Here is a 13,404-nt window from a genome sequence, read left to right as displayed (position 1 = left end):
CTGTTGTTCAAAGAAACTCACTATTTGACAGTTTATCGTTTGATAAGGCTCTAAAAGCTGCTTTCTACTGATCAAATTGATGTCCTTCAGCTGAACTGATGTTAAAACTGACAGCGAACAGTCTGAAGAAGTTCTGTATTTTTCTTCTTTTCAACAAATCCCATGTGCACCCAAACTAACAATGAATTGATCCGACTAACAAGTATTGTGTGTGTATCTAAAGCCTGGTATACACCGATCAGCCATAACATTAAGACCACTGAGAGGTGAAGTGAATAACATTGATTATCTCGTTACAATGGCACCCGGCAGTGGGTGGGATATAAATTTGTAGGCAGCAAGTGAACATTTTCAACTTTGAACTTTGTGTGGAAGCAGAAAAAATGGGCAAGCATAAGGACGTGAGCGACTTTGACAAGAGCCAAATTGTGATGGCTAGGCGACTGGGTCAGAGCATCTCCAACTACATTCATTGTGCTGCTTTTTTTTTTACAATACTTTGAAAAAGTAAGAGAGCAGAGGACACAAGCAGAAACTGCAGTCATGCTAGAGTTGACTCTTAGGTAGAAAACTTTATGCGGACTCAAATGCAACTAGTGCGTAACTCTGAATAGATAGTACAGGTGTGTGTGTGTGTGTGTGTGTGTGAGTGAGTGAGTACCTCCCCGGCGCTGTAGCTGCGTAGTCTCTGCAGATGTTGTCTGTGAGCGAGGTGGCCGGGCAGCCGGCCGTTCTGCAGAGGGATGCGAGGGTCGATGAAGGTCGTGGCTCGACTGTTGTGGTCCACAAAGAAAGACTGAGAGACGGAGAAAAAAGAAAATTAAATCATACAGTATGTATTGTGAAATACTGATTTTAAATGATCTGCCACATTAGAATGAATACATTCCTTCCCTCTGTAATAGCCATATTTTGTTTACCCCCAATGTATGTTTTTTTTAAGTGACACTGTAAGTGTAAACACAATGTGCCTCATTCAAGAACCGCTTGTAAGAATAGATTTGTTCTGATGGTGCAATTTAAGAGAATATGACTACAGATAAGTACCTCATACAACTAGGGATGTCACGATACCAGAAATCTAGTAGTCGACACCAATACCAGGGAATTTCCACCATTCTTGACACCAAATTCGATACCATGGTGAAAAAAACAATAAATCCCATGTAATGTGTACATGTGTCTCTATATATCCTCAGATTGCAAGCAGTAGTTTAAATCCACTGACATGGTGACATTTCACCGAGTAAAGGCTACCAGAGTGGGACCAAGTCATTGTTTTGCAAGTCACAAGAAAGTCTCAAGTCTGTGATTTAAGTCCCAACTCAGGTCTCAAGTCCTTATCAAGCCAAATGCACTCTTCACCAAATGTAACGTCATTCTAACAGCAGAGTAACTGGATCCAACTGGTGCTCAGTTACTTAACGTTAGTTCTTCATGGTTTTCTCTGAAATTTGATTGGATGCTGTTGGATTGGTTCAAACAAAGTGGATCTGGGGAGTTAAGTGTAAGATAATCAAATCCCAATAACATTCACCGGAAATAAAATGTCCAGAGTTCAATAAAAAAAAAAACACCACTTTTCAGAGATTTAGCAATAAGCAACAAAAGATAGAAATCGAGTTTTTTCAGTTCAGTTAATTTTTTCCCCCCACGAGTGAATCCTCTTCTCGAACACAAAGGATCTCTGCATCTCGGGATCTTGCTGCTGCGTGGCGCTGTTGTGTGTGTGTCAAACTCCGACACAGAGAGCAGAGGACAGGAGCAGCCGCATTTGGCGCTAGGCGGGTGTTAATTTCGGACCCGGCAGGCATCGTACGGTACTGTAGAAAACAATACCGTCACGTTTTTCGAAATTTTGGCATCGACTCGTGACATCCCTACATACAGCCCCACTTCAAAACACCGAACTATCCCTTTAACGCTCTGGACACTGTATAGAGAACCTTTAATGCTAATGATTAAATCTCACAAACACTCAGCTCCTCGTGAAGTGCAGGCACTTGTCAGGTGGAAACGAGTAAGTTTGTGCATCAAGAGAATTTGGTGATTCTGACACAGACCTCACAGAAAAAAAAAAAAGAAGAGAGGTTTAGAATAAGAATATAAAAATGTTCTTACAAGAGGTCTGATATCTTGTTACCTCCGCCAAGGAGGTTATGTTTTTGGTTTGGTTTGTTTGTTTGTCAGCAGGACTGGCCTGATTTTCATGACCGAGGAAGAATCTATAACATTTTGGAGTGGATTCAAATCCCGGGGCAGATACACAGATTATTATTCACTTTTGTTAGCATCCGAATGTGCTTGTAGTTGTGTATGGATTTTGTGTTTTTTTTAAATAATAGTTTTTAAAATTTTTAACACCAAAAGGAGAACATAAGAGTGTATATTTTGTACCTCAAATATCACAGACCATCTCAACTACCTACTCAGCTCCAGCTACACATGATGGACTCTGACCTTCTCTGACTTTCATAGTGCACAGAACAACAGAATCAAAGAGCTGAATATGTTTGTGCACTTGGTTCATTTAGCTTTGCTAGCATTTCCGACCACGACTCAGTGCTGACTACGAGGTATATAGATCCACAACAGAGTCGTCCTCCGTATGAACCGACCTTGCCCTGGGGGTCGGTCTTGATCTCCCAGCCTCTGGGCAGCTCCAGCTGAACGTCTGCGAACTTGTTGAGGAAAACCACCAGGTCTCGGTTGTGTTGGTAGCGCTCGAAGTTCCTGGCGTCGCGACGCACCTTCAGGATCATGTGTTTCACACAGCTGCTGCTGGTGAACATCCGGTAGGCTGCCTGGAGATACAACAACCACAACGTTTACTGTGACATTCATACAAGTTTGACAGTGGGAAATGCTGGTTTGATCTTATTTTGGCTATGTATGTGGAAGAAGAACAAGTCTCTGTGTAGAAGAAATTAGGGATGCTAATTTAAAAAAAAAATCTTAACCGATAACCGACCCTCGTTAACCGATTATTAACCGTTAACCGACAAGATTAGTGTGACACATGCAGCAGTGCCCCAGCTGCAGTGTGTGAGCACAACAGACAACTGAGTCCCCAGTTCACCGTCTGGGAGCGCTAACTTAGCCACCACGATGCTTCGAGTAGTGTCGTGGACGTGCAGCTACTTTCCCAATAAAAGTCTCCACTGCACATTTAGTTTAGTTTAGCAGGTTGTCAGCTTTGTGTCTGCCTGACATAACAATACTCTGTCTGCCCAGATTAACGATAGCAATTGTCCGACAAACAGTGTGTGTGTTTGTGCTAAGTTAGCATCTGTAGCTCTGCGCTCACCATTGTATGTGTGTAACTTCAGCGAGTTTCCGTCAGACTGTGTTTGTGTTGTCGGTGGCGTTATAGCTGTGAACGTAGCTGTAGCAGACAGTGTGTGTGCAGTTTATTTGTCGGAGAATAAATGCTACGAGGCTACAACTCCTCCGCTCAAGTGAGCTATGGACGGGAGCCGACTTCCTGTATCTGTAACGCCGGCTCAGACTCTCTTAAGGTGGGCTCTTAAGGTGGATCAGCTTTTCTCCTTGAAGTGACAAGTTTTTCTCAGCTTTTTAATGAATTATTAACATTTCTTTTAACCGTTTTAACCGATAGCGTTAATCGGTTAAAATGACGGTTAACGGTTAAACGGTTAATTATCAACATCCCTAGAAGAAATGAATGTTCCCAGAGTAAACTCTTGGTGTGCCTGCAGCTGTTTATTACACACTGGTTTGGCACAATATTAAACAGCAACACAGAGAATTGACTGGTCATGTGATTCTAAATATAGTTACTATATCTGACCTGTAGCAAAATCTGTAAAGCTCTTAGTCGGCACAATATACTGTCTATACAGTAGGCAATGTTCTCTCTGCGTGTGTGTGTGTGTGTGTGTGTGTAGGACTCACATAGTTACTGTGCAACACAGTGAAGAACTCTGGGTGTGTGATGAACTTGACAGCAGGTGACTGGAGGAGATGGCTGATCTTCTGGTGATTGACAGGGGAGGCGGGGCCTGCAGACAGACGGTAGGTACTCACTGAGGTATTATACTGTATGTACTAATGACGAATGTAATAGATAATATTAAAAAGAGTAAAAATAGATTAAATAGAACCAGTATTTATGCCTTCAAATAGTGAAAACATGTCAGTAGACCCACAAATATGCAGGAAGACAATCCCAAACAGTGTAGGAATGATTTCTGCAGTCTGTTCTGTAGCAGAGGTGATGATGATGAGGAGGTGGTGATGAGGCTCAGCCCTGTACCTGTTGGTGGAGGTGTATCAGGATCAGTCTCTGTGCTGCCACTCCGCTCTAGCCTGGGACTCCCACCGTCCTCCTCTGTGGCCATGGTCCTCTGGATGTTCTGGTACCTGCACAAACAACAAGTCCTCCCTCTTATACACCAGTATGGAGATGGAACTCTTCTCCTGAAGTCTTACTGGGTTTATATATATATATATATATATAAAGACCATCTGCACCTTTCACATTCCACTCAATAGCTTATTTCCTGCACTTCTTTGGACCACATGTGCTTCATAAAGGTTGATGTTTCCTTTCCAGTCACCAGATGTCAGCCTAACTCCACTAGAGGACCGGTGTGCAGCTTAGAATACTGTACCGACTCCTCTCCACTCTCTCGGATTCCCTCCTCCCTCCCTCGTTGCCTTGTTTGAGCCCTTTTCAGTTCAACAAATAGATTCAGATGTTCATTGAATTACAGGCATTATGGTATGCAGGTGTGTTTTTAATATATAGTAAAACCCAATCATATTGGACTGTTAAATCTGTAGTGAATAGGTGAATCTGTCATGTGAAATAATATCAATAATAACTCTGTAACACTAAAACATCCACCGTACCTACAAATGATGAATTATTTAAATTACAGTTTGAAATACTCTATCATCCATCATCGTCAAATGATGTAAATTTATTACATTATCCATATTTATAGCAGCATATACTGTATGTATATATATATATATATATATATATATATATATATATATATATATATATATATATATATAGAGAGAGAGAGAGAGAGAGAGCCAGAGGTATATCACACTAAACACAAATATGAAAACCTGCATATATTGAGTGTCTTAATAGCCTTTTTCTTTGTCAAATTAAAAAGTGGGTTCACATATTGCTCAACATCCATCAAGAAAACAACAATATAAGGTATTTATTGTTAAATTTATATTTATGAATAAAAGATTAAAATAAAACATATTAGATTTATTATGAGAAAATATTATTTGTTTGTTTTTTGAAGAAACCAAACACTACATTTTCCCATAATAATGTGTTGCTGATGCCTATTACATACATATATATATATATATATATATATAAAAGATCTGGACAGAATTTTAGTTTAAAACATAAAAAAAAATGAGCATCTCGACAGCAGCTGTAGCGATATATTTTATACAAAAAACATTATATACACGGTAAATTACAGTATTCGAATTACATCGTAGCTTCTGGGGGAGCCCTGTTTTTTGAGCATGGGATGCCAAGAAAGCGGACAACTACGGTTCTCTATTCCCATCACAAGCGCTTTCCCTGCCTGCCAAAGTGGCAGATGTCCTGATGATTTCCTCTGCCAATGCCAACAGTTTATCCGCATTTGGTGGGTGGCGAATGTTAATTTCAGACCTTGTGTCCAGGTCACAAACCTTCTCATTTTACAGCTAAACAGTACACAACAAGATGTCTCTGACAACAGGTGGGGAGAAATACAGTAACAGAATATTGATTCATATTTGATCAGCACACAGGAGTTCACAAGCTTTGCCAGTAGTGATTGACAGCTGCTGTATAGATGCTGATGATTTAATCTAAAATTCTGGCCAGATCTTACACATTGCCCTTTTTAAAAGTTAAAAGAAATATGCTAGATTGGTTAGAAATATTGACAGTTTTTAAATCAGACAACATTGGTGTTTCAGTACGCCAACACATGCCACATGATTGATATCGGCCATAGTGTCTACTATAATCATGTAGTCCCAGTCTGACCTGCGGTTGAGTTGCTCCATCTGCTGTGTGGATCCTGAGCGGGGGATACTGTGGCTACACTTGCCGCCGTTGCTCGGCCTCTGCCAGGTCGTGGTCCGGTTCACGTGGTCCACGTAGAAAACTCTGCCGTGGCTGTCGATACGAGCTTCCCAGTCTGTGGCGACAGAGATGTCATTAGCTGGGTTCCTAATCACACTGTTGAGAACGTGTTCGTCAATCACATCACAGTTGATTGGATGTAAACAAACCTGTTTCCTGAATGTCATTAAACCCCCAAAGACAAATGGAAAGAAACTCATGATGGTTATTTTCCCCCGGTTGTCAAACCAATATTCATAATGCTTTCTCCTTTTCCCTGCTTTTTTCTGTTGTTTTGTTTAAAAAATTATCTGAAGCTTCCTTTCAACACAAAAAGACTCATTGCATTATTTGTATCTACAAAAAACTTACTTACAAATATTACAAACTCTCATATAGCTATTGAGATACATACAGGGACAGTATTTTGTGGTTTAGTACCATTAACACTCAAACTCGCTAGTTTAATAAACCACATCAAATAGCATATAAATCCGTACTTTCATAATCACTCGCATACATTTCCAAATCTTTTCGCTTTGACCACCATACGCTCTCAAGTTTATACTTCCAAGTTTTCCCACTACTTTGATGCTGCGCGTCATAAAACCCAGACCGAGTTGATAACTAATCCCTTCATGTCTCGAGGATACCCCGGGGCTCTCAGGTTCTATTCTGACAAGCCGATTGGTGGTATAGGATCCAAGCCTCTGGAGCACATGATTGAGAATATAACCCTCTATCTCTCCACTTTGGAATAAATAATCGTAAATACACAGTGTCCACCACTGGTGAAAACTACAAATTGAGAGACAAGATCAATTCTAGTAAGAACATAAAACAAAAAAGTTTCAAAACCAAGTGAATCCATCTGGGATCACAGAATGAAAATGCATCAAAAATCTTCTAATCAAGCCATTCTGGAACCGGCTGTAAACACAACACAGACTTGTTATCACTTTGTTCAGCCAAGACCCATTTACACATCCAGCCGATACAGAGCAACATCCAAACACTGAGATATAGTCGGGATACTGTTGAATAACCAAATTAAGATGGTGTACTCCAATTTAAAGAGGACCTATTTGTGCTTTTATTTCTTTCCTTCAGTGTGTTATATAATATTTTGTGCATGTAAAAGGTTTGCAAAGTTATAAAGCCAAAAGTACACGCCAAGGAGAGTTCCTCTCCCCCACAGAAACACTGCTACTGAGCTGCCTGAAACGCCTTGATTGAAGTCCCGCATTTTCTTCCGTAACGTGGTGATGTCATCAAGTAACACATTTGTATAATACCTGCCTATAGCGGCTAGTTTGGCACACCCTCAAACAAAAACATAAACATAAACCAAAAACTGTCACTGTATGTGACACATTGACATTTATTTTGACACGTCACTTGACTGTGGTTCTGCTTTCTGTTAAGATACGGAATAAGCTGAAGGTGGGAGCTGCTATAGGGTAGTAACACATGATGATGACTTCAAATTAAGACTACCCTCAATTCAGAAAAAAAGACCCCTAATAATTTGCATACAATTCCTTGAAACAAACTGCCTTCTACAAAACATGTTGAAATAATCTCTCTGGATTAAGAACTCAATTATGGACAGATATTTGCAACGTAACACTTTGTAGTACTAACACTAATAGCAGCATTAATAGAGATAAGAGTACTTGTACTAATAGCAACAACTTAGTATGAATGGCTAAATGACGCTGGTGACAGTGACTAGCACGATCAGCTAAAGTTAGCTTGAGCAATACAGTCGTACATTAACGTTATAGCAGCATCAGACTGTCGTCTCTGACTAAATCTCAGCCTATAGATCAAACAGTTGGTTATTAACATGTTGGTTATTTACAGACAACACTCAGCCTAACGGGGTTCAATCAAATATGTAGAGATGTCTGGATCAGCAATATCCGGCCACTGTGTTTAACGGGGTGGAAGACTGACGGGACATGGCGGCGATCAACCTTCATTTATTAAGGTATCGCGAACGCTCAGGTTCAGGCGAGGTTGCAAAACAATTACTAGACATGTATAAATCAAACGTTTTGTTTAACAAGAGAATGCGAACTTGTCACAATTAGTCAAAATCAGAAGCAGGTTGGAATTGGAAAGCTGTTGTTGTTGTTGTTGTTGTTGTGGCTATCTGTTGGATTTCATTTGGCTCATGAACGGCCACAGTGTGAGACAAGGACTGTAACTGCGAAGGAGGAGGAGGAGGAAGATGAAGATTGCCTCCTCAGGACAGAAAAAAACAGCTGTTGGTTGTCACGACTGGCCTGCCCACGCACACACACACACACACACACACACAGAGAGAGAACAGCCTCTCATTGCCACCAGTTCTGACCACACTCAGGGAGTCAGTGTTCCTCTCTTTGCAGCCCCGCTCCACTCCATCAGGCTGAAGGTGGTTTGGGTCAAGCTTTAGCGTGTCGAGTGATCTAATAACGACACTCTGAGTCCCTACAGGAATGAGGCTTTGCTCTCCTGCTCCAACACAAAGAGCAGCCGAGTGTCACTAGATGTAAATGTAGTCCTGTACTGTGCTGCGTGTGTTGGAGTGGATCCAATCCATGGGTGTCAGATGATTGAACACGCTGCTCATCTGGTGGAAAGTGCTTGTCTAAATCTCACTGCGATTGACCTCCACACACTCAAAGTCAAGAGGAATGAGCTTCACACTACTTCTGCTTATAGTCTGTGGGAGAATATTAGAGTTATCAGCAACGAGTGGCATTTCTGGATTGTGCAATAAAAGACAAAAACAGCAATTTCACATGCAAGTAAAAAAGCACTGAGTAGGGCCGCCCCCTCATAGTCGATTAGACGTCTAATTGGTTGTTTGTTTTTTTTAGTCGACTAACATTTCTTTAGTCCGTTATTCATTTTTGTATGCTTTTTCATGATGATTGACTCATTTCCAATAAACTTATGAGCATATCTCTGGTAAACACCAGATTTAAAGTGGTGCTTTTGTGTGATGTTATCGCATCCATTGGGCCCATAGAGCAGGCGCAGTAGCGTGTCCTCTAACCCCGCCTCCCAGCCCTACTTTAACTTCCCCTAAAACCACAAACTTTGTTGCTTTTACTGTTCTATTTGTGCATGGATTAAACAGACAGACAGATAGAGTTGTTGATAGGTTTGAAAGGTTATAAACTGTTGCTGTATAAATCATAAATCTAGAGATACAGAAAACTGACTTTATATCACTAATAGGGCTGTCATAGTTGATGCGATAACGCGTTTTAACCATGTCATACTAGCTTGTCGAGAAGGAGGTTAAATAACGCTCCAAACTTGTGCTAAATTTTGGCGAAGAAAAACTGGCATGGTCATTTTCAAAGGGGTCCCTTGACCTCTGACCTCCAGATATGTGAATGAAAATAGGTTCTATGGGTACCCACGAGTCTCCCCTTTACAGACATGCCCACTTTATGATAATCACATGCAGTTTGGGGCAAGTCATAGTCAAGTCAGTACACTGACACACTGACAGCTGTTGGGCTGCAGTTTGCCATGTTATGATCTGAGCATATTGTTTATGCTAAATGCAGTACCTGTGAGTGTTTCTGGACAATATTTGTCATTGTTTTGTGTTGTTAATTGATTTCCAAAAATAAATATATCCATACATTTGCATAAAGCAGCATATTTGCCCACTCCGATGTTGATAAGAGTATTAAATACTTGACAGGTACATTTTGAACAGATAAAAAAATGTGCAATTAATTTGTGATTAATTGCAATTAACTATGGGACAATAATGTGATTAATCACGATTAAACATTTTAATTGATCGACAGCCCTAATCACTAAACATGTTATTTAAAAAAATTGCGTATAAGGGACACAGCACACTGTGTTAGAAACTCTCGGCCGGATGATGATATAACAGCTAAGTGGAGTTTGGGCCTGCCGGCAGCTGACCTTCCTGCTCTGAATCAGCGTAGACCAGCGAGCCGTCCAGCCATCCAAGACTGAGTGCAGATCCAACCATGAACCAAGCAGCACAGAGCAGTATATCTAAACCTAAAGCAGATATGCGAGGAGGGAGATGAGATGATGATGATGATGGCAAACACATAGGGGATGGATTATGTTTGGACAGCAAACATACTTGGCAGCATGCACTTGACTGAAACACACAGCCACACTGACAGCAAACCAGGGTTGTAGGGGAGGGACTCCAGAGTAAGACTGTTGACATGTTGGTTCTTACTTGGAGGTAAGGCTTGGTCAGTGGCAGCAGGAAAATGGTTTAGGTCATGGCTGGGTCGCAGGACTGGAAGATGGCCAACAGGAGGGGAGAAGTCTGAGCCTACAGGACATCAGAGGAGACAGGATGGAATAAATGATCATGATGCTGGGGATAGGAAAAGGAAACTCACTGGGGATGTGGACTGTGCGATATTATGTATATGTTGTTACCCTTTAACATCCCGCCTAGTATCCCTGGGTTTGCATTGGACAGTTTTACAGTGCATGGTTTTCATCCAGTTAGTAGTGTGTCTCTTTCTTTTAGCTCTGTTTTTGGTCTCAACCATAGACTGTATATAAGAAGTGGACGTAGTCACCATGACGTCACTCGTTGGTTTGTGGAGCAAGCGAGTTTGAAGCCTTGAATTCTCCATTTTGACCGTCGCCATCTTGGTTTTAAGTGACGAGAGGGTGGAGCTAAGTATTAACAGAACGCTGAATAAGACATTTTAGGCGACCAAAAAGGTTAGAGTTAACTCTGATGAACTGAAAACGAGGGCTGCCCACTCTTGGTCGACTAATCGGTCGTTTTGGTCCTAGTAACCCCGGATTTCTTTTGTAATGTTTTAGGCTTTTTTCATGCTGAATGACTTATTTCCAAGAAACGTATGAGCCCATACATATCCCTCGTAAACACCACATTTCAAGTGTTAAATCAACTAATCAATTAGTTGACAAAATCGTATGAGTGTTAGTTGACTAAGAATTTCTTTGGTCGAGGACAGCCCAACTGAAAACACACTGTGAAAAGGGTTAAAAATCTAAGATGAAAACACAGACAACTCCCAGACCGGACAACGCCGTGGTAGCGACCTGTCAATCACAAGGTAGCCAGCTAGTCTCTAACTGTGTCAATATAAAAATACCAGTTAGCAGGGTTATTATCGTAAACTAAATCTGAAACTAGAATGAAAATAAGCAGTGAAAAATTCTAGAAAAACTTAAACTAAACTGAAACGATATTGCCTGGTTAAAAAAATATTACAAATAAATTGAAAATAATAAAAAAGTAACCGCCGTATGAGAGCAGTGCAGAGCGGCAGCCGTTAGCTAGCCAGTGGGGCACAACAGAGAGACACACATGAACTAAAATGCACAAGCGAGCGGGCCGGTCCGGCAATGTAAACAAAGCACAAAGAAGCTCCGATTCCAACACACACAGAGGGAGAGAGACTTCATTCTCTGCTCAGGTAGACATTACTCCTCTATATCTTTACATAGAAAACAGATGTTTTTACTGCTATATTAATGCTCTGAATCCCGTATATAGAACCTTTAACCATTTGGGGTCGGGATGAAATTGCAGGTGACATATTTTCTTCTGGTTAGCGCTGTCGCCTCACAGCAAGAGGGTCGCAGGTTTAAATCCGGCTTGTGTGGATCCGCCCTTCTGTCTGGAGTTTGCATGTTCTCCCCGTGTTATTGTGGGTTTTCTCCAGGTTCTACGGCTTCCTCCCACAGTCCAAAGACATGCAGGTTGTGATAGTCTGGCGACCTGTCCAGCGTGTACCCCGCTTTCGCCCAATGTCAGCTGGGATCGGCTCCTCAAACACGAAACAATACTCACTCCCCATCACCTCATTAAAAGATGCACTCTCATTGGCTACAGCATTTCCATCTGCCTAAAATGCTAATTGCGAGTGAATGTGTGATCCGGATGGAGGGGAATACAAAGTGGAAATACACACAACATGCTTTGAGATGGCAACGTGGTTCAGATCAGCCTGGTGGAAATGTAACCGATACCGTGTTACCACATTAATGAGGGAGGTAGAGAGATATTGTTGCAGCAGGTGAAACAGGTATTTAACAGGAGCAGATACATCACAGTAATGACAGCAGGTAGAGCTATGGAAGAAAATAGTTCACTGCAAGCCCATCATCAGGAATAACATCCTGAAAATCACAGAATTTCATGATTTAAGCCAATAAGCTGAAAAAATGGTGGGTTCACATCAGCTTCAACATGACTTCAGGACAGATATCTACAGTATTCTGCCTCATACCGAAGTCCTTGTTTACATGTTGGTCTTATATCATGTTTACGTTATGCTTCCTCACACCCCCCACTCAAAATAACTAGCTTTAGGATTTAAAAAGGACTCTTAAAGCGCAGAAGCTACGGAATTTCACACTTGACAGAAATCATTTGAATTAGTGTGAATGCATCGTCTCCGTTCTACAATAGAGAAACTCCAGGCTTTACTCAAGCTCTAAAATAATGTAGCTGATGATGACATTTGGAACTTGTGGACCAGATACATTTTTAATCTGAGGCCAAAATTAGCTAAATAAATGTGTGTGATTGTATTAAAACATGTAAGACCCTTCAGGTGCAGGATGTGCTGGTGTGTTTTGATGGGAGAAGGGAGGGGAAGAAGAATATAAACAACATTTGAAAGAACAAACCTTGCAGGGAGTCGGCAGTGTGCTGATTGCATTTCAGAAGAGGGCAATTTCATTTTGTTTCTGCAAGACTGTGTGTATGTGTGTGTGTGTGTGTGTGTGTGTGTGTGTGTGTTTGACCTACTTTTCTACCACAGTCTATAACAGTCATCATGTAAAATGCAGAGATACAGTATGAAACATGAAGACGTATCAGGTGAAACGAGCCCAGTCAACGTTTCATTTGACTGCAGACCTCATGAAACAGCTCAGACCAAAGGTGGGAATAATTTACACTCTTTTTTCTATTTATCTTTTATATATTTCTGATGGAACATCTGTACAAATGTTACTGTCATTCCATCCAGTAATGTGCAGGGTGTAAATTAAATCTGCATGATGGTATGTTTGTCAGTATTATACATTATCTCCTTTTAAGCCCTTTTCACACGTGGAATATCTGTTAAATGTTAATGACTTTAGGGGCTTTCGACTGGAGGTCTCCACTAATGAATGACCTTTATGTGCAGGAGGGATGCTCTCCCCACTCACCCCACGGTGGATTCCCTGATACATCTTCTCATCAGTGTCATTATTTATTAAACTGAACTCTGCTGCCTGTT

General features: G+C 41.1%; 1 protein-coding gene across 6 annotated transcripts in view; it reads right to left on the bottom strand.

Moving 5' to 3' along the window:
* The window catches only part of hecw1a (HECT, C2 and WW domain containing E3 ubiquitin protein ligase 1a), a 100,818-nt gene that overhangs the window by 46,331 nt on the left and 41,083 nt on the right, over nt 1–13,404 (bottom strand). For 4 of the 6 annotated variants that reach the window (XR_012592128.1, XM_074621612.1, XM_074621613.1 and 1 more), the window contains 6 exons: nt 10,359–10,457; nt 6,044–6,197; nt 4,277–4,383; nt 3,916–4,022; nt 2,619–2,804; nt 662–796 (listed from right to left, as the gene is read on the bottom strand). Coding sequence is in view for 5 of the 6 variants with exons in the window: in XM_074621612.1 (XP_074477713.1) it covers nt 662–796; nt 2,619–2,804; nt 3,916–4,022; nt 4,277–4,383; nt 6,044–6,197; nt 10,359–10,457 (788 nt within the window). In the remaining variant the exon portion in view is untranslated. The remainder of the gene's footprint in view (nt 1–661; nt 797–2,618; nt 2,805–3,915; nt 4,023–4,276; nt 4,384–6,043; nt 6,198–10,358; nt 10,458–13,404) is intronic. The other 2 variants (XM_074621614.1, XM_074621615.1) reach the window with 1 other exon arrangement.

Source organism: Sebastes fasciatus, chromosome 21, assembly GCF_043250625.1.
Source record: "Sebastes fasciatus isolate fSebFas1 chromosome 21, fSebFas1.pri, whole genome shotgun sequence".
Classification (NCBI taxonomy): domain Eukaryota; kingdom Metazoa; phylum Chordata; class Actinopteri; order Perciformes; family Sebastidae; genus Sebastes; species Sebastes fasciatus.
Note: the sequence above shows the minus strand (reverse complement) of the source record. Positions and strands in the feature narration are given on the sequence as shown.